Raw genomic sequence first — 25,181 nt, forward strand, 5'->3', positions numbered from 1 at the left:
AGACAAAAAGGAAAAATGAGAAACTCCATTTTTTTCTTTTTTCTTTTTCTTATTCTTCCTCTCTTTCTTCTCCTTTTCCATGTAAATCTTTGTCCGCTCTGACACCAAGTTGATTTCTAGGACCAACACATAAACACAAAAGATCTCAAGGGAATGAGATAAGAGTAAAACTCTAGGTGTTGGGAGAGAGTAGACCAAGGGAGAGAAATAAGAGGAAAGAGAGAGTTGTAAGGATGAATTTAAGCCAAGAATAAGAGGTTTGAATCCTCTACCCCATGTCTTGAGGTTGTCTTTACAGTTGTGGGAAGGTGCTTATAATGATTACAATGCCCTTAAGGGCTGCATGACTGAAAAGGAAAAAGTTATAAGAGGACAGACACTAACTTGCATAATTATAATTATATGTCATCTCTATAGAAATTCTCCTTACACACTTGGGTGTCTTTAAACACTCAATTGATGTCAAATTGTTGGACTGGTAAATTCTTGTATATTGCCAGTGCCTTTAGATACACAGGAATTAGCCGACATTGGTTTTCCACATATCCTCCGTAGTACCATATTTAACATCCATGTATGGATTTAGTGAGCCCAATCTTCAATTATGTGATAAGGTGGATCATATCTTATATATTTAGGTTTCTTTTTCTAATAAAAATTTATTGACTACTCAAGACTGGTTTAGGTAATTTGCCCCATTAAGTTTAATAGAAGTCATTTGAACATAATCCTTATGTTCTATAAGTTAAGTGTTTTTAGTAGGAGTAATAACCTTTCCAGAATCTACCATAGTAATTCTTATTTATAGCCACAAAATAGCAATAATACTAAACCAAAATACTTCACAATACCTTGTGACAAACTCTTTTCAGATTAAAAAATTCATTTAGGGGTTACAAAAAACCAATTTTGATACTCAATAATTCTCTTGTAGTAACAATTGAGGAGATTATCCAAGTAATAACATCAAACAAGAAGTCCATTGAAGTTTGCTCTCTCCTTTCTCTTCAATTTCCCTTTTGTCTTCTTTCTTTACATTGTAGTAGAGCAATTCGATCCATAAAATTCAATCTTAAAGTCGAATCTCTCCTTTTCCATAGGGTTTATCGGTTGCCTTCAATTGATTGAATTCAAAGATTAATTTTTTTTTCTACTTTGTCACTTCACCCTGCAATTGAGATAATGGGGAGTGCGGCCACCAGTGACCGCATATTGTACCAACCAGCGAAACCAAAGCCAGAGAGGGAGTAGGGTTATCAGCTGTATGCCTTTAGGGAACCGGGTTTGATTGGATTTGATTTCTCAAATATTCCCTCTGAGCTTCTCAGAACAACAATAACAGTTGTAAATCCAATTGAATTATGAATCTGACTTTAGGTAAATTAGCATTTTAGCCAAGAAGAGGGCGGTCAGAGGGGGAGCAAGCAAAGGGCAAAGCGTGGTCAGAGATGGGACCTGATGGGAGATCCGTAAATTGCATTGAAATCTCAGATGCTTATTCATGTTTCTGAAGGAGCACCCGAGTCTGCTAACGTCAATATTAATGCTGAAGTTTAAAAGGTCTTTGAATATATACCCTGATTTGTGAGGCCGTCTTAGAAGTTTGAAAGAGGACAAATCAACGTTCCGGTCGGTTGAGGCCGGTGAACCACGAACGCCTGCGCTCGGGGAAATCAGAGGAGAGGACTCTCGTCTCGATTGAAAATTCGAATATTCTTGCGTTTCGTTTGATCCGTCCGACACAGGTAAGGAAAAGGAAAGGACATGCCAAGCCGCGCTGCCAGTTACTCGCCCCGGATCTCGTCCGTCAATTCCGGATCCGAAAGGCAGGCGTTCTGCCGGTTTAAGGGCAAGCATAATAATGTCACTCGAGGCTTCGGAGCAATTCTTCCCGGGGCAATTACCTCGCTACGTCCAGATGCAGTCGGAGCAGACTTTGTCGTCTTCTCAGTCCTTCCGTCAAGGTCCGGAACATACTTGGATTTTTGAAGAATTGCCCAAAGCTACAATTGTATCTGTGTCTCGCCCTGATGCAAGCGATATCACCCCTGTGCTCCTCACTTATACTATCGAAATTCGATATAAACAAGTACGTAGACTTTCTGGACATCCTGTTTGTTACCTTTCATGCATGACTTGATTTGGAATTCGATATGATCCTTGGTATTCGTAATCGGGACTGATGATACAATCTGATTAGCCTCCTTTGCACAGTTGGAAAACTATTCGATACTGCTGGTGACAAGACTGATTCATTATCACTAATTATTTTTTCCCATATCCAGTTTCTAACCTTAAATATGTTCAATTGAAGTGTTGAGGCTCTTATCAGCCTAAACCTCCGCAGTTAGCAATTTGGTCTTTTAAGGAGACTTAATTGATCTGTTGAACTTTGGTCCTCTTGCAGCGGATTCTAACTACTTGGTTCCTCCTGCTAACTGAATTCAAACTTATTAGTTACCCGCAGATTAACTTGAGTGGCTTGTAGGTTTTATGAGTTGGAATCTGGCAGGCTAGCATATGTTAATTTAACAGCCGTAGTGGTAGTCAAGCACAAATTTAGGACTCCATACTAGTTTTTTCCATTATCGGTTCGTATGGAATAGCATCCTAAACGGGTTTTCTAAAAGTTTTATTTGCTGTTAACGTGGCTATTAATTGCAGATAACAAATCCTGCAATGTGTGGGGAAGGACATTTTGGAGTTTGTCATTTTCTGTTCATTGATAGACAGTATCAACTTTATAGAAATACTTGATTACAGTTTCACCAATTTCTCAAATTAATCAGAATAGGTAGTTCTTAAGTCATAGAGTTGGCTATACGGTCTACGTTTCCCGCCAGTTTTCCGTTTGTCATACATGAGTCTGACATCATCTCAAGCATTGGATGAGTCCAAAGCTATTATAAGTTATGAAGGACCTAATCTCCATGCAATATCTTGTGTGCTATTTTCCTGCAGGGTTTACTGAGATTCATTTGGAGAAGGCAATTGGGTAGAGAAGGGGCTACCGGTTCATTTACGATTAAATAGACTAATTTGTCATGTTACTGTTAACCCTTGAACGAAATATGAACCTTTTGATATCCAATGGTCACTTTACTTGCTGATCATTAGGTGACTTTTTGAGTAGATTAAAACACAACTTGTTAGCAAGAGGAAACTTTTACAGATACTGGGAATACAAACCTTCGAGATTTTTGGTTATTTCCTAAGTGAAGGGTCTGTACTTAGACTGGTAACTGATATTCTTATTTATTTATTTTTAAATAGTAATAGATGTCTTTAGAAATGTCTGGCTGCATCGACCATTCACTGGTAAAACCTCAGAAAAATCGTGTATCTGCACGAACTTTTGATCCTCTTTTACTTGATTTGTGAAGCTTGAATATACAAGCTACTCGTCAATTTCGCTGCATGAATAGTACAACAAGTTTTAAATTATGATATTTTGTTTGTAATAGATCCTTTTAAATTGCTTTGAGTTGATTGATTTTTACCAGTGAGTAACTGAATTTCATAATGCATTGAATTTCATTTGATCCTTCAGTTCAAATGGAGACTAATCAAGAATGCTGCTAAAGTGTTTTATCTTCATTTTCAATTAAAGAAACGGTTGATTATTGAGGAATTCCATGAGAAACAGGAGCAGGTACTCTGTTTATTACATCAATTTATTCCCCCTGTTTCTATTTAGATATTGGTTTAATGCATTCTTACTCTTTGCAATCAATGTTAAAGGTTAAAGAATGGCTCCAAAACATTGGAATTGGGGAGCATACAACTGTTGTGCATGATGATGATGAACCTGATGATGATGCTGTACCTATACATCATGATGACAGTTATGCAGCTAAAAACAGGTGATATCATCTGTCATTTGTTCTCTTTGTCATTCTCTCCTCCGGTCATTTCTCTTTGTATAATCTTTTACTCCTCTTTCCTTAAAAACTAGAAAAAATAATAAGATTCTGTGTGTTCTTTCATGCTGGTACACTAATTTTGTTATTCCTCAGTTGCACGAGTAGCTGTGATACTGCAGTCAGCATTTGTCTTGAAAATAAAAAGGATAAGAAGTGTCTAAATCATTGTGATTTGTATATTCTGTGTAGAGATGTTCCTTCAAGTGCTGCTTTGCCTATTATTCGGCCACAGCTTGGAAGACAACATTCAATTTCAGACAGAGCCAAAGTAGCAATGCAAGGATACTTAAATCACTTCCTTGGCAACATGGACATTGCAAACTCTCGTGAGGTACTCCTGTCCATTTTTGGTGTACTGTTATACTTTGTAGAAACTAATAGGACTCTCTGAACATTTGACAAATCTCTCATTTTGGCATTCTGGACTTAAGAATTCATCTCCCTTTTGTGAGTTTTTTGTTACTATCATTATTATTATTGTCATGCACTTCTATTTTCTTCTAAATTTGTCAACAAAAAAAATCTTTTTCTTTTGTTAAAGTTTTAAAATTTTAAACTATTATTATTGATTATTTTTCTTGCACTAGGATTATAGTTGTAAGAAATAATTCAAATGTGTTGCAAAAAGAATATATTTTTGCATATAGTTTCCTTAGTTTTACTCTTGTAAGTTACTTGCTCTAAGTCACACTCTCCTTGTGTCTTCCGGATACTTTGTCCTCCATGAAAGGAGAGGGGCATTAAGATATCTTCTGAAAAAAAAATGTTGGAGGAAATGCCAAATCTTAATGTCCAACATTTAGATGGTTTTTCCATCTAAATGGTGTTTTAATTGGAGAAGTGGTGACTGCATGATGATATGATTGGTCAGGGTTGTGTGTGGTGAAAAGGAAGGACTTTTTACACTAAGTTGCTCTGGTTGTTTATCCTCTTTTCTCTGCCAACATGGATGTTGATTGGGGAATGCAGCAATTGGAATTAATGTTCTGAGTTGGTGCACAGAGATTTGAAGACAGAAGTAGCTGGTAATTCTGCATCATGATGGTAGCAATTGACAAAAGTGGTTTTTTTATGATCAACTAGTCTTTGTTATCAGGCTTGCTAGGTGTTCAGATCTGGAATGAGAATTTTGTATTCTTTATTTTCATCATGGTATCAGAGCCTAAGCTCTAAATGCTTCCTTTTCACTTGCCTTCACTGTCACCAGTCACCATTCTTTCTAATCCTCATTACCCTTTTTTTTTTCTTCCCTTTACCGGCCTCTATTTGCCAAAATCCATTCACTGGCCTTCATCGCCTGTCTTGTCTGTGTGGAAAGCAATGATGGGTTTCTCTTTCCTGTCAAGCTTCTCTACCACTGTCACCTTGGAACTTATCCAGCCATGTTGAAAGTTTCAGACATGTTGGAGATGAGAGAGTGTTTCTGTTGGGACTCAATCCTGAATTCGACCAGAGGGAGGAGCACCCAAATTGCAATTTCTGATGGAGCAGCTTCAGCATTTACATCTTCAACTTTGAAGCAAATTCAGGTCCCTAAGGTTTTCTATTATGCTCAAAAGGCAATACTTCATCCCACAACTCTAGTATGTTATGTTATTATTAATAAAATTATATTTTTGGTTCAAGGGGAGATTGCATTAGGTAATTTGGCTCAGGGTCTCCTCTCTAGTGTTGACATGCTTGTTTGCATCAGTTGCATATCTTCCGCATAATTAACTCTGAAAAATTTGGTCACCCCCCAAAAATTCCCTTAAGGTCATACTTGGTCCAACTGGCCAGTTAAGTTATTTCAATTCTACTGTTACAGTATCATTTTTATTACCGTGGTGATTATTTTCTCTTCCTTTCACTCTCCATAACCCTTTACTCGGTTAGCTTTCTCCTACCATCCATATTTTTGCCTTTGTTTATCCTTTTAGGCCAACCTCTTGTTTCGTTGCTTCGGTTGGTTCTTTTTTTATATATAGGTGTTTTTAAGTCCATTGAAACTTTTTTATTAGTAATTTTAAATGGGTTTTTTATCACCATCCTTAGAGAGAGAGGCATGACCTATTTTAGTGATTATTATCACTATTTTGTTCGAAATCTTATAAAGTTGGTTTCGACTCTTTTTTTGTCACACATATTTTTTATTTTTTGATAACCGTTTCTAATTTAGTACTTATCCTTGGGACACCTTGATGAAACCTTTTGGAATTGAAGTATGGGTGTTACTATCATTTGAGAAGAATAAGTACAATCTACCATGAAGAATTCTACGTGTTGTGGTAATCAAATTTTATGCGACCAGAATATCAAAGTCGGGGAGAAAACTATATGAAGAATTTTTTCTTGAAGACATTTTTTTCATTGCAAGCTGAAGTTATAAACTCCAACTTGAGAGGGGAGTCTTGAGTGGAAAAAAGTCTCACATTGAAGAAGAAAATTTAATAGGTTATAAGGTTGAGCAATAGGCCACTTAAGTGGTTAGTCATATTGGCATGGAACCAAGCTCAACCCAAAAATCCCACACTGGGTCTGTCCTTTATTTTTTGAATATGATGTCAGGTCTATCTACTAAAATAATTTGTAAGATCTCAGTGCAAAATGACTGAATAGATGGATGACGTGATTCACTCTTGAGTGCATTTAATTATAGTACAGAAGAGACCATATTGATAGGCAAAAGGTGGCCCACCATGATTTTTTATTCAATTTAGTGAACAAGCAACTTATTCTATTTATCCATGAAGTGAAGCCATGCTTTTTGGTTCATATAGGGATGGATTATCTTGAAATGAAAGCATGCTTACTTTTTATCCTTGGTAATCAATTTGGGATTTGGAGTAAGGCTGTTTAGGCAAATTTCTATTAGTTTTTGTCTATATAACTATATGTCCACAATCCTGAACTTTCTGAATCTAGTCCTGCAGTTGAATCTCTTGGTTCAACTTCCTCAGAGATTATGTGGAATCAATTTTAGGATGCAGTTCAAATTAGCTTAAGTTGTTTATTTTCTAGCAATTAGCATTGGAATGAAGAGCAAAATCATTTTTTGTTGATTTGAAGCTTAAAATCATGTTATGCAGATCACTTTTACCGAATTGAACTATTGGCTTCTTTTCATGACAACAAATTTTTTTTTTTATCCCCTAAAACTTGGCTTAGATGTTCAAGAAGATATTAAATTGCAGTCTGACCTATCCCAAAGTTAAGAAGCCTTTTCTATGAGCCCACCATCATACATGCCCATAGCAGATGTAGGACTACTCTTCTACTAACTATCCTCTCAGTCTCAGACTACCAGTTTCAGATGTTGAGCTTATACAAGGCATAGAATTGTGTGGTATTAAGACAACCTGAATAGACATCAGTTACCCCTTTCGCCTACACTTACTCCAGGAAAAAGAGGAAAAGTTACCTTCCCCCAGAAAATCAGTACCCCCCCCCCCCAATCGAATAACAGATTTTATGCCTGCTTCTTACCCAATTCACCAGCCCTAGCCTCAGGATGCTCTCCTCCAATTCCTGGAAGAACAAGACCTAGATCTTCTGCTGGAAGAATACAATGAATAACCCAACTTGCGTGGATTTTCAGCTCTTACTATCACGAGGCTTCTCGCCGACAGGAGAAGGATCTCAACCTACCTGTTTCTAAATGATTATCATGTCCTGGAATGTCAGAGGAATCGGCTCACAGTCTAAGCGAGTCATCATCAAAGCAGCCCTTTTGGATTGTAAGCCAAAAATTGTAATTCTTGTAAACGAAGCAGCAAAATTTTGATTATTCTATTGCTCGTGATTTATGGTATGGGTTGGACCCTCCCGCACCCAGAACTACTTCATCAATGAGAGCTTTCTCTGATCTCATTGGTAGTCTCGATCTCCCCGAAATTTTCCTCCTTGGAAAAAAATATACTTGGTCAAATGGCCAATCCTCTACAATCCAAGTTGGATCATTTTTTAGCTAACAATAAATGGCTCCATCTTTTCCCAAACCCATCTGGCCAAGTCCTTAACCCTTCCCCCCCTCCGCTTGGGGGCGCTCTCTTTTTCGGTTCGAAAATTCTTGGACCTTTATGGAGGTTTTCAACTCTTCCCTTCTGGTCTGGTGGCAAGAACTGGAGCATCACCCCAACCTGGGCTGGGAGCTTCCCCTCAAATTAAAAGTTCTGAAGGTGAAGATTCACTCATGGTCCATTAATCATTGTGTTGCTATTGCTTCTCAGAAAGACTCGGTTCGTCGTCGCATCTCGGAGCTCGACCTACTCGAAGAGCAAAAAGTCTCTCTCCCTCTGATTTACTTCTTAGAGGTCAATTAAATTCAGAACTTTCAAATCTACTTCGCTGTGAAACTGTCCGCTAGAAACAGCGGGCTAGATTTCACTGGATGGCTGAGGGGGATGAAAATACGAAGTTTTTCCATGCTATTGCCTCGGCTTGAAGGAGGGTTAACCGTATCACTTCTCTTTGTCACGGAGACCAAGTGATCACGAATAGCCCCTCCATCTCTAATATTCTTGTGAAGTTTTTCTCAGAGATGTATTCCGAAGAACTCTTTATTCGGCCAAAGCTACCTCAGCTCGACTATCTGCGAGTCTCTTCCTTAAAGGTGTCTGATCTGGAAAAGCCTTTCAGCACAAAAGAAATCAATTTGGCAGCCTGTGGACTTCCAAAGGATAAAGCTCCTCGGCTGGATGGTTTTAATGGTGAGTTTTCCCGCAAATTTTGGGATACCATCAAATCAGATGTATATGCATTTGTCCAAAATTTTCACCTAGTCGGTATCACCCATAAAGTTGTAGGGGCTTCCTTTCATTGCTTTAATCCCAAAAACTTCCTCCTCTTCCCTTCCCCAAGACTTTATACCAATCAGTCTCACCACGAGTTACTATAAAATCATCGCCCGTCTGCTAGCAAACCGTCTTAGGATCCACGTCTCCAAAATCATAAGTCCTTGCCAAAGTGCTTTTATCCGTGATAGGAATATTTTGGACTCCTCCATGGCTGCTCATGAACTCCTCGACTCCTTCAAAAAATAAAATCGGCCCAGATTCGTCCTTAAAATTGACTTTGAAAAGGCTTTTGATAGAGCAAACTAGAAATTAATTGATTACCTTTTATATTGAATGGGTTTTGGGACTCTGTGAAAATTTTGGATAAGAAGTTGTATCTCTGCTACATCATATTCTGTCCTAGTAAATGCGGTTACTTCAAAGCTACGAGAGTTATCAAACAAGGTGACCCTCTGTCCCCTTTCCTCTTCACTCTCATCGGGGAACATCTTGCCTCTATGGTCTGGTTTGGTAAAAGCACGGGTTGGCTTAATCCTGTCTCTGACGACCCAAACCAAGATATTCCTCTTTTGCAATATGCTGATGATACTATTATCTTCGGAGAAGGTACTTTGAGTCAGATCTCCCACATGAAAGCTCTGCTCAACCTTTTTGAGTTGTCTTCCGGACAAAAGGTAAGTTGGGCTAAATCATTTATTTTTGGCTTCAATATTGATCTTTCGGTTTTAAATTCCATGGCTAATTACTTGGGTTGTAAATTTGCCTCCCCTTTGGACACATATTTGGGCCTTCCTTTATCCCCTGTTTTACCTTCAAAATCTACTTGGCACCTAGTCATTGAACATCTTGAAGGCAAACTTGCTTCCTGGAGAGGAAATTTTTTGTCTGAAGCTTGTAAGCTTATTCTTAAAAAGTCTTGTCTCCATGGTATCCCGTCTTATTTTCTGTCTTTATACCCATGCCTTGCTTCTGTCAGAAATAGAATTGAGTTCCTAAAAAGAAGATTTTTATGGGGTGGGCAAAATGGGGAAAGAAAGTACTGCCTAGTGAAATGGGTTGATGTTTGTAAACCTCTTGTTGTGGGTGGTCTTGGGATTCGGGACACTGCAAAAACAAATTCTGCTTTGCATATGAAGTGGATCTGGAAATTTAATATGCACCCTCTTGGATTTGGCGAGACATTGTGGCGGCCAAAGCAGAAAAAATTTCTGGATGATGGACAGAAGGTGGAAGGTACAATAAATTATCTCCTGTGTGGAAAAAGATAGCACATTTGTTGCCTGTTTTCAAAAACGCCGTCAAGTGTTACAATGGTTCCGACAGTCAAACAAAATTTTGGACAGACTGGTGGGTGGGCCCAAATAGTTTCAATACCAGCCCTCTCTTGCTAGAAATAAAGAGGCGACTATATCTATGGTCGGGCTGAATTCTAGTGAGTGGAATTTAAACCTCCGTAGAGTGTTGACGGATGAAGAAGCCCTTGAAGCTACCAATCTCGTCACGAGTTTATTGACGGTACGTGTCAGAAATGCTCCAAACACACTAATATGGACTCTATGTCCCCAAGGTGTGTTTTCTACTTCAACTGCCTATAACTCCCTACTCTCTCCCCCCTCTTCTCAATCCAGTCATCCATCTGCCATTGTGTGGTCTTTACTCGTGCCTCTGAGAGCAAAGTTCGTCATCTGGACAACATGTCAAAACAAAATCCTGACATCTGATTTGTTAATTCGTCAGGGAACGCATGTTCTAGGCCCCTTGTGCCCGTTTTGTCGGACCACCCCTGAAACTGCGGACCATATTTTGTTGCATTGTGATTATGCTCATTCTGTTTGGACCGGACTCATCAGCAAAATTGGTCTGCAATATTATCCCTCTCAAAATCTCACATCTACTATACACACGGTCACAAATGCCCACCTCCCAAAGCTCGAAAAACTATTAATCTCATGTCGCATTGGTCACATCATTTGGGCTCTATGGAAATAAAGAAATAATAGGAATTTCAATAGAAAATCTCTTCCAAATAATATTCTAAGCAACAGAATTGTTGGGCAAGTTATCTCTTGGATTCTCATGCGGAAAGAATTTAAAAATTTCAAAGGAGTAAACTTACGTGGAAATTGGCAACTGGTAGCAGAAATGTCTCACCTACCTCGCCTTCTGGCCATGAAAACTTGGTCTCCTCCTCCGTTTGGCCATTTCAAATTAAATTTCGATGGAAGCGCTTTGGGTTATCTTGGGCCTACTGGATATGGCGGGGTCATCCATGACGATAAAGGAAACTTTCTCCTTTCTTTTTCCGGGCCAATTGGTGAATCAGACTCAACAACTGCCAAGTTATCTGGTTTATATAATGGATTAAATCTTTTTCATCACTGGATGGTGGGTCCTCTTTGCGTCGAAGGTGATTCAAAAGTTGTCAACAATTGTTGCAAGAAGTCTTCTAAACCTCCTTGGCGGCACTGGGATGTTTTTGAGGATATGTGTAATTTAATTTCTGAATTGCAATGTAGTTGGAATAATATTCCTAGATCTGCTAATCACTTAGTGGATAATCGGGTTAAATTAGGTGTTTTCCTTCAACATCTTGTTGTAGAGGAAGACTTTGTACAGTAAGGTATGTGTTTTTATTTTTTTAGTAATACATTCACACCATTCTCTCAAAAAAAAAAGAGACAACCTGAACAGACATGTGCTAAATACCCAAACGACCCAAGACACTAGAAAGAGACATACATGGTGTTGAATTTCTTGAAAAGAGAAAAAACTTTATTAGCTTCTTGTAATTTGAGTACATGAGCCTCTATTTACAATAGTGGAAACAAGTAGAATTCAGTTACAATTAAACTACCCTTATCCCAGTTACATTGAAAGTTAAACATTAGAAGATAAGTTCTAGAATAATTGAACAACTAAATATAAATAGAAGACTATCATAACTAAAACACCTTTAAATTGAGACTCTTTTATGAGACCTTTTTTCATAATAATTCTGGCTTTGTAAGACTTCTTGTTGCGAGAGTCATGTGAGATTCTTGCATACTTGCTCTTCAACACATGGGTCCAGAAGAACACACAGAATATATATTGACGGGTGTTTGGGATCACTCTAATGCCATGTTAAAGTTGACCAGGGTCTATTTCAAAGTAACAGGTCAAAGTTAGAAGCCTTTTCCCAACTTATGACCTAAGGATCATCCAAGCACATAACAGATGTTGGAGTTTTCCCACAAACAACAATCTCATTTTCATACAATCAGCTTGATATGCTGTGCACAAATATAGGCCACCAGCTGGTTTGGACATATACTCACCATCATAAGATATAGTTAGAAAACATGTTTAGTTAGATATCGCATGCTTGGTCTTTTCATTTTAAAACTTAACTAAACCATTTGCAATTCCATGGGCCTTCTGAGCAACTCTATGGTTTGGAGAATCATACTTGTCTTACGGTTTTGGTGTTCTGGTGTACTTCCTCATTCTGCTTCTGTCAAAGGCTATTTTCACACTTGCAGTATGTTAGAGAAAATAACTGGAACTCCAAGTGCAACAAGCTGTAGGTTTGGTAGATTGGTCAACTGTTATAATGTTTCTCTGAAAGATATATATTTATCAGGATAAAAAACCGAAATCAGAGGAGCGATAGAAAAGTGATCATTTGTTTTGAAGTTTGAATGTCAAGGAACTTATGGTCTGTATATTGGATGTGTTGTTATAAGATGCATTTATTATGGATAGATCCTTTGTCTTGTGGAATATAAGATGTGAAGAACATCATTGAGAGGACACTGATGATTATTGCAGCTCTTTATTCTAGTCCTTTTTGTAACTATATTTTATAGGGTGGAAGTGAATTATTGTAATTTATGTTACTAAAACTGCAATTATCAATGCATCCACTAGTTTCCACTTGTTTGATTTTGTTCATTTAGCTTCATTTTCTGTTGTCAATTTGTGCATTAACTGCTTACATGATAATGGTCACCTTGGTGTCCATTTTTTTTATTTGATGGTACTTATGTTTTTCATGTCTGTCTTACAGTTAGTGGGGTTGCATTTTATTACCACTACTTTGTGCATATGTCCAGGTTTGCAAGTTTTTGGAAGTTTCCAAGTTATCTTTCTCTCCTGAGTATGGACCGAAGTTGAAGGAGGACTATGTTATGGTGAGGCATCTTCCAAAAATTCTAATAAATGAAGATCAGAAATGTTGCTCATGCTCATGGTTCAGTTGCTGCAATAACAATTGGCAAAAGGTAATGTTTTATCACAGTTTAAAACGTCCTGTAGAAGAGAGCTTTTGGAACTTTTTAAATGTTTGTCAAATAGTTGAGAAACTGCATATTTTTTTTTTCTTCAACAGTAAATGGCTTCTACTCTCGTGGCATGTAATTGACCTCCATGCTACAGCTGGGATTTCTGAATTTGGGGGCTTGCTTATTGTGTCCTAATGAAGGCCGTTAATACCACCCTTCTTCCTGTCTGAACTAAAAAATGACTGAGTTGGGTGGCAGAACTGTTGATTTTTATCTAATGGATCTCAAGGAGGGAAATTTTGATATGCTTTTTTTTTTTCTTAGATTAATTCCTCTTGTTAGTCAAACAACTTCATTCTCAATGCCAGTATCTGTTATGCACTCTTATCATAAAATGTGATATACTTTGTCAAAAATAAAGAGAAGGAAAAACAGTAATCTGGTTTAACCTTGATTCTAGGAATACGAAATGCCTCATTGTGACCTGAGTTTGTTTTTGCTACCTAATTATTCAAATAGAATATTGTAGCATATTCTTTCAAAAATAAAAAGAAAATAGTAGGCACATTGAATGAACTATGCACAATCCATAGTATCCGTACATGGTTCCTTCACATTTTGTTTCTTGGTTGGCTTCAACCAAGGCAATGAGGCAGCGATCACTTGGTGTTACTTTCCAGGTTGAGATCCTCAAGGATGAGAGATCCTCTAGTGCATGTGAATGGGAAAAAGGGGGTCTTTTATGTGGAACTTCAAATGGCAAGTTGAAGAACTAGGGTTTTGGGTTCTAGCGCAGGTTGGCGGGAGAAGAGAGACTTGAAAAAGCTCGGTGGTGAAAAGATAGGGATGTGTGAGGATGAGAGGGGAGTTCCTTGGATGTGTGGGGTAATAGAGCTAAGGAGGCAAGGTTATAGGAGTGTAAGAAGTGTGTATGGGAGGGGATTTAGGAGGTTGAGTGGAAGTGGGACTATTGGACCTTAGGGAGGAGATTCTAGTGGAACTGGGGGACAAACAGTAAGGGGGGCCTAATGGTCCTAATGGTTATAGAACTTTAGGGGGGCCATAGGCCAAGTGAGATAGAGAAGGAGGACTCACGAAGTTGGCTTGGCTGAGGAGTTCTAGAGAGATTGGGATGACCCTCGCATTGGTGTCTTTGGGCATGTGAATGGTAAGACAAGTAGATGGAAGTGGCAGTGGTTGAACTAGTCAGGTTGGGACTAGTAAGCGAAGTGATGAGGATGGTCGAGTAGTGATAGAACTCGTGGATGATGGAAGTGATGTAAGAGCTTGTGTAGGGTGAGCTGAAGATGGTGGTAGAAGCTCATGGATATATGTTGCGAGTGTGGAGGTGAGAGTCTGCTAGAGAGAAGAACTAGTGAATGGCTGTGAGGGAGCTGGGTGGTGGTGGCTGGCTGAGTGGGGTGAGTGTGAGCTGGATGTTGGGAGTTGTTGGTGTAAGAGGAAGGAAATCTTGCAGAGGATGGTGGTGAATAGAGAACTCATGGGGAGCTTGAAAGATATGGGTGTTCAGAGCGTGGTCGACAGTAGATGACTGTGGAGCTCGAAGCTATGGGGTGATAGTAATCCTCAATTTTTGGGTTAGCCACCCAGTGATCCATTATTGATGGTCAGTTGACTTCGCATAAGCGTAAGATTGTACTTTATTGAAGTTGGAGGCAAATAACTTCAAGACCCTAAAATTTATAGAACTAGCTAGTAGACTCATGGTAGGGCTCCTTTGGGTATGTCGTCCTTTAGACTCCTAACATCAATAAACTTCTTTCTCTAGACTCCTACTTAGACTTCTTAACATAGACTCCTACTTAAACTCTTAGCTTAGTCTTCAACTGCAACTCTTGGCCCATGTAGGGCAGACTCTTCCTATCTAACTGGCCCCATGCAGGGGTAAATCTCCAAGTCAACTACCATCCCATGTGGCCAACATGACCCAGCTCTTGACACAACCTGGGCCCGTAACACTTGGAGTATTCCAATGTCCCCAAGCTTAATTACTTCATCTAGTGTGTGGTAAAAGAAAGAATAGTTCACTGTTGATCAGCTGAACCAAGAGGGAAAAAATTTTAAATCGTAATTGCAATTTTTTGTAATTTTTTTCTCCCTCTTTTCCTGATCTCTTTAAGAACTCTGCCTTAATCTCTTTGAGCAAGCTCGGTGGGATTTTTTGTTTTTGTCTTTGGCTGCTGTCTATTGGTGCTCAGGGATAGAAAGAAATTGTTTGAACTTTAGGAGGGAAGAATCTCATTATAAATGGGGTAACTGAAAATTGGATCCGTCATGTTCTATTTTGGAGCTGTATAGTTTAGTTATCTGCTTAGTTCTGTTATCAGAAGAAACTGAAGATCTATCACTTCATTCTCTTACTCCAATTTGAACAGCTACTTAAGTGGATGGCATAAGCTTGAATGTGATGGCTGATCAATGAGGATAATCCTTGACCTGCGGGTGGAGATGGTGCTATCTGCGACATTGAGGAGAATATCTGTCCAGTGCACTTTGCCTTCTTTGGTCTCTGCACTCCACTGAGTTGGAGTAATTTTTCCTCCTTATGGAGCTTCAGAGTGTATGAAGATTACCCAATCCTTCTTGTGGATGGCAACTGAATGGCTGCATTAGCCGAGTCAAGAAGTTTCCTTCTTGGTGCTTCCTGTGGAATCATGATGAGATTGAGGATTTATGCTGGCTTTTAGTTATTTCTTGAGGGTCTCACCCACAGTAGTGTTTAAATACCTTGCTGACTCCTTGGCTGCAGTGGAGTTTTCTGTCAATATCTTGTTGTGGCCAGTCTACCGCAAATATGATCTAGCCATTTTCTTTTCATCCTTTTAGTACACACCTCAAGGCTTCGTGTAACAATGACGTTAATCATCCAGAATTTATGCTTCTCAACTCATTGTGAAATCGCTTCCAGGATGTTTGTTGATGTTGTAGAACCACTTGCAAAGAGTCACGGTAGTGATGGCCAGTCTTGCATTCGTTACCAGCATCTCCTTGTGCCCTTCTTAACGACATTGACATACTGTTTTCAAACGTCTTAGAGAATTAAAAAGTCATTATTTCATGCCTGGTGTTGACAGCAAGAGATTCTATTATGGAGAAGAAGGAAAAATCATGGTCAAAGTTTTTTTTCATTTTTAGTTCCTGGCATTCGATGAAGACTTTCAGAGAAATTGCAATAAGAATTTTTTTTTTGAATTTTCATCTTTTAGGTTGAAATATCCGTTATGAGTATACGATTTGAAGTTTACTTTTTACTTCCAGCTTCTGCCTCCATGCACACACTCCCCTTACCCTGGTGAGACTTGAACCCGAGACGTCACACTAGAAACCTCCCATGTGACCATTGAGCCAAAGGCCCAAGTCTTTGATGCCCCTTACTGCCTCTGTTTTTACTTTACTAATTTGTGTCACATGGCTAAATGCATACTATTTTACAGGTCTGGGCTGTACTAAAACCTGGATTCTTGGCCTTGCTTGAAGATCCCTTTGATACCAAGCTTTTAGACATAATTGTCTTTGATGTATTGCCAGCTTCAGATGGAAATGGAGATGGCCGCGTATCTCTAGCAAAAGAGATAAAGGAGCGAAATCCTTTACGTTATGGATTTGCAGTGAGACATTATGACACTTTTTATTCACTCTTTTCAATTGGTTTAGTAATCAGTTGTCTTGAATTAATTATTCTATGCAACATTTAATTTGTGAAGGTTTCTTGTGGAAGCCGCACTGTGAAGATTAGAGCAAAAAGTAATTCCAAAGTCAGGGATTGGGTCGCATCAATTAATGACGCGGGCTTAAGGCCACCTGAGGGTTGGTGCCATCCCCATAGATATGGTTCATTTGCTCCTCCGAGGGGTTTAACTGATGATGGTAGTCAGGCTCAGTGGTTTGTGGATGGGCAGGCAGCTTTTGATGCAATTGCTTCATCCATTGAAGAAGCAAAATCAGAGGTGTTAAATGCTTGCTCTTTATACAGATTTTTATTTTATGATCATTTGCCAATACAATAACATGCTGAGATGGTTGAAGCTCCTTGCAGATATTCATAACCGATTGGTGGTTGTGCCCAGAACTCTATCTTCGGCGACCATTTCTTGTCAATGGGTCCTCTCGACTTGATGCGCTGCTGGAAGCAAAAGCTAAACAAGGAGTTCAGGTGCATTCTACACAGGCCATTGTTATTGAACTTTACGTTAAATCTTCATTTTGGTTGTCATTGATTCATACTTGCAGCCTTAGGTTCTAAGGTGCTATAGGCACTTTGTGAATCTGTTTGGTGCCACCGAGGTGCTAGAAGAGTCCCTCCCTGTTGATGACAATCTCTAACCTTTTACTTAACATCCAAGATTCATGCAAACTTGGAACAATTTGGGACGTAATAGATACCAGTTGGTGATAGGATTGGGCCATATTTTAGTACAACTAACAGAATGATTGATTGGTTTTACTTATTCCTTCAATCTACTGCATAGCAAATGCTTATTATCTTTTGCATTCCAAAAATTTTGTTGGTAATTGATAACTTGTTGAAGCAATAAAGATAATGTCTGAAAATGATGGAATGCGGTTTGTTCAGTTAACCCTGGGTCTATTAGAGAGAGTGAGAACAAGAGGGAGAGAGTTTACAGTATGTCTTTATTATGCTTGGTATGTTGTTGTCCAGAATAATATGTTTCTGAAGCATGTAATAAGATTCAGAAAATTATAATTTTATCTTACATTTCTTTTTGACATCAACTAATGAATGACTGTTTACAGATATACATCCTCATTTACAAAGAAGTTGCTCTTGCTTTGAAAATCAATAGCATGTATAGTAAGCGCAAACTTCTTAGCATTCATGAGAATGTTAGAGTCCTACGGTATCCAGATCATTTCTCAACTGGTGTTTATCTATGGTAAGCCATGCAACTTTTCAAGCTTTTGTGTTGGATAAAAAGCCATTGGGTCTCTAGTTAATCTGCACTCCATAACTTTCATCTGCTGCTGATCCGATGAATATTTTTGCTTCAATGTAGGTCCCACCATGAAAAAATTGTGATTGTTGATTATCGTGTTTGTTATATTGGAGGACTGGATTTATGTTTTGGACGCTATGACACCCCTGAACACAAAGTTGGTGATTACCCACCACTAATATGGCCTGGAAAGGACTATTATAATCCTAGGTAAGCTCAAATTTTCTTCTTAGATGTTTTCTTTACAAAAATTGATAGTTTCTTCTATAATATTTCTGATGGCTTTTTAATTTTACTAAATTAGAGAATCGGAACCTAACTCCTGGGAAGATACAATGAAAGATGAATTAGATCGTGGAAAATATCCTCGTATGCCATGGCATGATGTTCATTGTGCTCTGTATGGACCACCTTGCCGTGATGTTGCAAGACACTTTGTTCAACGGTGGAACTTTGCCAAGGTTTTGATTTTGAACTTTCACTTATGAGTTAATGAGAAAATCAGTTTTAACTCTTCAGTAGACTGACAAGGGTGTGATTCTTCCAGAGAAACAAGGCCCCAAATGAACAAGCAATTCCTCTACTTATGCCTCAACAGCACATGGTTATCCCACATTATAGGGGTAAAAGCAGAGATATGGACATTGGGAAAAAAGCAGAAGAAAAATGTCAAAGGGACATCAAAAGGCAGGACTCCCATTCCTCCCGATCATCTTTTCAGGACATCCCATTACTTTTACCTCAGGAGACAGATAGGCTTGACCTCACAGGTGCGTCCCAAAAGCCAAATGGTATAGAGACAAGCCGCAATCTCATGGATCATCCAAACAAAATCTCCTTCCCTTTCCGGAAATCCAGAGTTCCTGATATGCAGTTGAAGGGATTTGTTGATGATCTCGATTCCTCACAACTGAAGAAGAAAAAAGACTTCGATATGTTGGCAACTACGGTCCCAGAACAACTGGACAAGGAGTGGTGGGAAAACCAAGAACGAGGGAGTCAAGTTGTTTCTGCAGATGAAGTGGGGCAAGTTGGTCCTTGCACTCCTTGCCGTTGCCAGGTCAGAAAATAGTTTTTTTAAGGAAGGGTTTGTCATTATTAGTTTGCCCTCTTCTTTTTTGTTTTGTTGGGTTTCATTTGAATCTGTCTATTTTCTTCTTTTATCTTTCCCTTCTATTACTCTTCTACAGGTTATTAGGAGTGTGGGCCAATGGTCTGCTGGAACAGGTCTAACAGAAGATAGCATCCACAGTGCGTATTGTTCACTCATTGAAAAAGCTGAGCACTTCGTTTACATTGAGGTAACAAATATTAATTTCTTTCATGTTCATAATGTGTTTGGCCTGTTTCCTTGTCTCTTTTTGTTTGTAGATATTGCTTCCGCTTCTGCTCTTTTATCTCCATAAAGAAATAATAATATAAGAAAAATAGAGGTGATAAATTAAGAAGGGAAGGGAAGATTGGAGCTGTTGATTTGATGGTTCAGCAACCAGTCCACCTCCTTAGAGTTCTCTGCAGACCACTTCCTAAGTTAAAACATGGACTAATTAAAACAAGCACTTTTGACTAACTGTTACCGTTGTTGTCCTTCTGTATCTCCAACACTCCCTCTGCTGAGCTCATGTCATGGTGTTTCACTTGGAACAATTAGAAATAAGTGAAGCATGTCCTAGAACTTTTGTCATGATGTCTAAAAGATGGCACAGAAGATGCATTTTATGGAGAGGTCTCTTTATACATAATCTTCTTTTGAATGAAGAGACGACTGATGTAAAATGTTGCTGTTATTATTTAACACCTCTTTCTGCCCCTTTTGAATATCAAAAGTAATTTATAAGAAGAAATATTTGAATGGCTCATGCCCATAGCAGGTTAAAAGGTTCAAGAAGTGAAGGAATTAAGATAAAGCAGTAGCTAGTAAAACCCAAGACTGATAGTGATAAAATCAGGGGTGGATGTCTCGGTACCAGGTACAATATTGGGCCCTTTAAATGTTGACACATATTGGCTGATACGTTCCGGTATTGGACCTTAACATCTGCTCTCTGGCTAGAACAATTATTAAAAAATTATTAACACCTCTTTCTGCCCTTTTGAATAAGAAGTAATTTATAAGAAGAAATATTTGAATGGCTCAAGCCCATAGCAGGTTAACAGGTTCAAGAAGTGAAGGAATTAAGATAAAGCAGTAGCTAGTGTAAAACCCAAGACTGATAGTGATAAAATCAGGGGTGGATGTCTCGGTACCAGGTACAATATTGGGCCCTTTAAAAGTTGACACATATTGGCTGATACGTTCCGGTATTGGACCTTAACATCTGCTCTCTGGCTAAAACAATTATTAAAAAATAAGAAAGTGTGACATTACATATTATGCATTGTTTGGGCGCCTCTAGAATCTGGGACATACCAGGTGTCACATGTGACGTGTTACTGAAACACCTGCTTGTGGACACAATTCATTAAATTGAGAACATGACAGTATTTTCTTCTGAGTGAAACTTTACAGTAATTGTCTCACCAATAACTCATTGAAGTTGTAAAAGAACCTCCTCTGAACCCAATGAGATCAAACCTAGGAAATCAAGGCAAAGGATTTAAGCAAGTAAAAGGAAGCAGTGAATTTATTTCCCCAGATAATACGAAGTTTCAGATAAAAAGAGTAGCGTTAGGTGAATAAATAGACTCATTGCTTTAGATTTAGAAACAAGATAATGGAGTTCCTGCAGTGTATAAATTTTCTATAAGTTGAAGACTTAAATCAAATAGAGAGACAATATGCAGATAGTGGACTAACTTGTAATAACTGAAGAAAATGTGGACTAAAGTTAAATATCATATAGCATTACAAAAATATGGATGAACGTATGAGCACTCTAATACCTAAAATTACAATATAACACTCTCAGAAAGGGCTGATTACTTTTAACAGCCTTTTGAAATTACTCCGCCACACCCCCCGCCCACACACACACATTCGTCTTCCACAATGTCTCTTCGTCTCCTGTGCTGGACTGCAGGACCTTGCTGGGCCCTTGTGGTGTGCCGGGGCTGGCGGGTGCTAGACTCCCATGCGGAACGCATGGGCATGCAGGTGCCCCACAGTGCACTAGCGTGCGGGCGTAGGTAGCCCCAAGCATCCAGTGGGTCTGTAGTTTTGAGTAAAACCCTTCATCTTCAAGCTAGAGTTGTCAGAACAATAGGGCGGTTTAGCTGTGGAAATAGAAAAGGTCACTTCTGTGCAAAAAGGACAAAAAGGCCTTAAATATGTTAAATTTTTGCTAACCTGTAATTAGTTGCTCAATCTGCCACCCATGGACAATGAGGGGCAGGGGGGCATGCTCACCTCCCCCTTAATTTTTTTTCAGTTTCTTTATCTATATTGACCACACTTATCTAACCTATGTACTTGTAGCTTCAATGAAAAATCCAAACAATTCCAAGTTATCGTCTTTTATTTTCTTTTATTTGTATACCCAACTCATCTCCACTTAGGCTATCCAACATTTTATGTGCTACATCTTCCTCAATCTCCCTATGAGTCAAACACTAGGACATTCAATGATGAAACCATAATTATCATTCTTTCTGAGAATTACCATTAGTAATATCGACAGATAAGTGAATGGTAAACTAAGTCGATAGCAGCTACAATTATAACTTTCTTATATTAACTCCTTGAACAGCCTTAGTAGTTGTATGATGTTGTAAACATTAAGAGAAAGGTATGAAATACTACCTTCTTTTTTTAAATGATGCTGACAGATGAAATACTACCTTGATAGTTGTAGAGGGTGAATGGAATACAAAAGTTGCTAGTGTCACTTGTTGAATGGTATTCCAAGGTATTTTTTACGTGTGATTGCCTTTCATATTCTGTCTTGCCCTGAGAGAGTGCACAGAAATGCTTTTTAGACTTTTATTTAAAACATGGTTTTCTGACTCACACTCGGGACCCAACACTCGCCGGTTCGATATCCGGACTTAGGGCAAGTCAAAGGGACTTGTCCAAAACAGAAGGATCGAGTCCCAGACTTTGACTCTGCTTGCCTAGTCCTAAATCTGATCTGACTTGGTCGAGCCGCAAGTTGACTTGACAATGGGAAACCATGATTTAAACTGGACATCAACCATTTGTTGCAAAATGAGATATGGAAATGTTCACCTCTTTCTTATCATGCATGTGTTAACTTTTTCTCTATGTTTTGTTTTTTGTGTCAAAGCTATAAGTAACATTAAGAGCACGTGCTAAGTAATTTTGTCACTTGATTTCCAGAATCAATTCTTTATATCAGGCCTTTCTGGAGATGAGATTGTGCGTAACCGTGTTTTAGAAGCATTATATAGACGGATTAATCGAGCTGAAAGAGAAAAAAGATGTTTCAGAGTTATTATTGTCATACCACTTTTACCCGGGTTCCAGGTACTGTTATTACTATTTTCTTCATGTTCTTTCGCATGGGACATTGTTCGTAACTTTGGAATTTACAGGGTGGTTTAGATGATGGTGGGGCTGCATCTGTGAGAGCAATCATGCATTGGCAGTATCGAACTATTTGTAGAGGACAACACTCTATATTGCAGAACCTCTACGATCTGATTGGTCCCAAAGCACATGAATATATCTCATTTTATGGTCTCAGAACATATGGTTGTCTTCGTGATGGTGGTCCTGTGGCTACTAGTCAGGTTGGGAAATTTACCCCTTCTTTATAATTTTTTTTTCCAATTAAGATCTGTAATTTGCACTAAATTTTTAACTTTTTTTATTTGTCAGGTGTATGTGCATAGCAAATTGATGATTGTTGATGACCGTATGGCCTTAATTGGATCAGCTAACATAAATGATAGAAGTCTTTTGGGGTCGAGAGATTCTGAGGTAAGCTTAACTTTTCTTGACTAGGAAATTGATGCTAATTTTTTTTCTGAATCTTGCTCTCTCAAAGATAAAGTTATCAAAAATTTCCTTCTCGTTTGCTTCTGATCATCAACTGACATCAACATATTACTGCTCAAATTTATTCTGAATTTTTTACTTCATGAATAATGAAATTGAAGCAGCTTATGTTTGGATTTTATTTTATAATTGTGAAATATTTGAATGCCCAGAGCAAATGGTTAGAAAGGTGTTTAAAGAGTTTGAAGGGTAGTACCTTTTTTTTTTCCCCCTTAGTGGTGGATCAGCTTTTTCTATGTCACAGAGATAAGAGGACAAGGCAATACATAATATACACAAAAAGATGGAAAGTGACATTCTAAAGCAGAGAAGAGGTGCTCACAACAAGGCATTGACAGGCTGTACCTTCCTGGGCTAGTGAATCCAAATGAAGTTTGTAAATCTTGGGAGTATGTTACTAAGAATATGGAGAGTGTGCTGGAAATGTCCTGGGTTTCTAAGTGCAAGTGGTCAAATCTCATAATCAGTTACTCCATGAAATTACTGTCTTGGAGTCTTCTTCAATAGATAGAGCACTGGAGAATTTTTTGTAAAAGCATAATCCCCTGAAGGTGGTATCGAGATCTCAGTCTCAGAAGAGTCAACTTTCACAACAGGTCCCAAACATACAAGCAAGTTGTGGCCCTCATCATTGTAACATTCCCCACTCAGATTACCTTCTACCTGTTGAGCTACCATGAATAAGTGGATGAGGCCAAGGTGTGATTAGTGCAATGGAGTGCAGGCAGCATGTTGCATTGTTGTCCAACAAAGTTAGCTAAGATTGAGGAAATTGGCGGATGATTCATAAAGCTGAACTCACAAAATTAAGATCTAAAAATGTGCAACAAATTGGAACCACACATGAGTTGGTAGCTACTAGAAAAATCAAGTTCATTTGCAGGCAGTTTTCTAGTGACTTGTTAACATTAATGTCAAGTTATGAGTCCCCTGTTTTAAGGTTTTCCAATATCAATTTTCTAGCGATTATTTGGGTGTATAATTCCTTGAGAAGCCAGTAACAGTGAACCAGTATTACTCTTTTTTCATGATATGATGTTTGTCATCTTATGTACTTGGCTTACTTTTTTCCCATTTCTTTTTTTCGTTTTCGTTTTTTTTGCTCAGATTGGAGTATTGATTGAAGACAAAGACTTTTTGGATTCATTCATGGGTGGAAAGTCATGGAAGGCAGGAAAGTTTGCTTTTAGTCTTCGTATCTCCCTATGGTTAGAACACCTTGGCCTTCATCCTGGAGAGGTTAGTGTGCATTTTTTCCCCCTCTATTTAGCCTCTCTACTCCTCAAAAGACATATTTTTAGCTTTGCTGAGATTGTAACTTTACAGGGATAATCACTTTCTGTATAGTCCTTGCTTAGTTATCTTTGTTATATCTTTAGGCATATGTCTAGCTTCGAACTCTCACTCAAAAAAACAATCTAGTTTTGAATTAGTATTTTTCTTCATATTTGTGGAACTGAAACCATCTCATCTTTTAATTCCTTTGTAGGTTGGTCGAATAAGTGATCCTATTGATGATGCAACATACAAAAACATTTGGATGGCAACTGCAAAGGTAAGAGAAACTCTGAAAGGCTCATGTAGTTGTTGGATGAGTTTGGTCTAATATGTCTTCTGTTTAGGAATTAAATCCAATTGAGCTCATTTGAAGTTTTTCTGACCTGGTTGCCCTTCTGAATTTCATTGACAGACTAACACAATGATCTACCAGGATGTCTTTGCTTGCATTCCAAATGATCTTACTCACACAAGGTAATAATTTCTCCTTTTATTTCTGGACTAGTCATTTCGAAAATCACCTCAAGGAGTCTTAGCTATTTATATTTTCTTTTCAGAACGGCAATCAGACAAAACATGTCCTACTGGAAAGAGAAGATAGGTCACACGACGATTGATTTGGGCATAGCTCCTGATAGGTTGGAGTCCTATCAGAATGGGGAGATCAAAGTGACAGATCCATTGGAGAGATTAGAGTCGATTCGAGGTCATCTTGTATCTTTTCCCTTGGATTTCATGTGTCATGAAGATCTGAGACCGGTATTCAATGAAAGTGAGTATTATGCATCACCCCAGGTCTTCCATTAGCTGACTGCTCACCGGTTTCTCTATCATATATTGTCAAATTCGTTTTGTTCGTTGCCACGGATACAACTTGTATTTGAGAGGATTGAATAGAGAAGTCCAGTTGGTTGTGCCCAATTGCTTCTTACTTGTACCATAACTCAATAATTAGCTCCTTTCAATAAGCTCAACCTGTCTAGTTTAGATTTGATTATATATTATTTATG

At 38.4% G+C, this 25,181-nt stretch overlaps 1 protein-coding gene across 1 annotated transcript; it reads left to right on the plus strand.

Annotated features, from left to right (window-relative positions):
* The first annotated feature begins 1,456 nt into the window (after nt 1-1,456).
* Nucleotides 1,457-25,181, plus strand: LOC137958759 (phospholipase D zeta 1-like). Its single transcript, XM_068805880.1, has 20 exons — nt 1,457-2,089; nt 3,551-3,652; nt 3,742-3,863; nt 4,113-4,254; nt 12,793-12,960; nt 16,416-16,589; nt 16,686-16,928; nt 17,018-17,134; nt 17,737-17,876; nt 17,997-18,146; nt 18,241-18,397; nt 18,484-18,996; nt 19,127-19,237; nt 22,213-22,359; nt 22,428-22,625; nt 22,714-22,815; nt 24,001-24,132; nt 24,383-24,448; nt 24,584-24,645; nt 24,729-25,181. The coding sequence occupies exons 1-20, from the start codon at nt 1,862-1,864 to the stop codon at nt 24,976-24,978; spliced, it is 3,324 nt and encodes a 1,107-aa protein (XP_068661981.1). The 5' UTR covers nt 1,457-1,861; the 3' UTR covers nt 24,979-25,181.

This window comes from Aristolochia californica, unplaced genomic scaffold (genome assembly GCF_029961685.1).
Source record: "Aristolochia californica isolate CCGP_79_NKW_82.1479 unplaced genomic scaffold, dmAriCali1.0.hap1 SCAF_3, whole genome shotgun sequence".
NCBI classification, from domain to species: domain Eukaryota; kingdom Viridiplantae; phylum Streptophyta; class Magnoliopsida; order Piperales; family Aristolochiaceae; genus Aristolochia; species Aristolochia californica.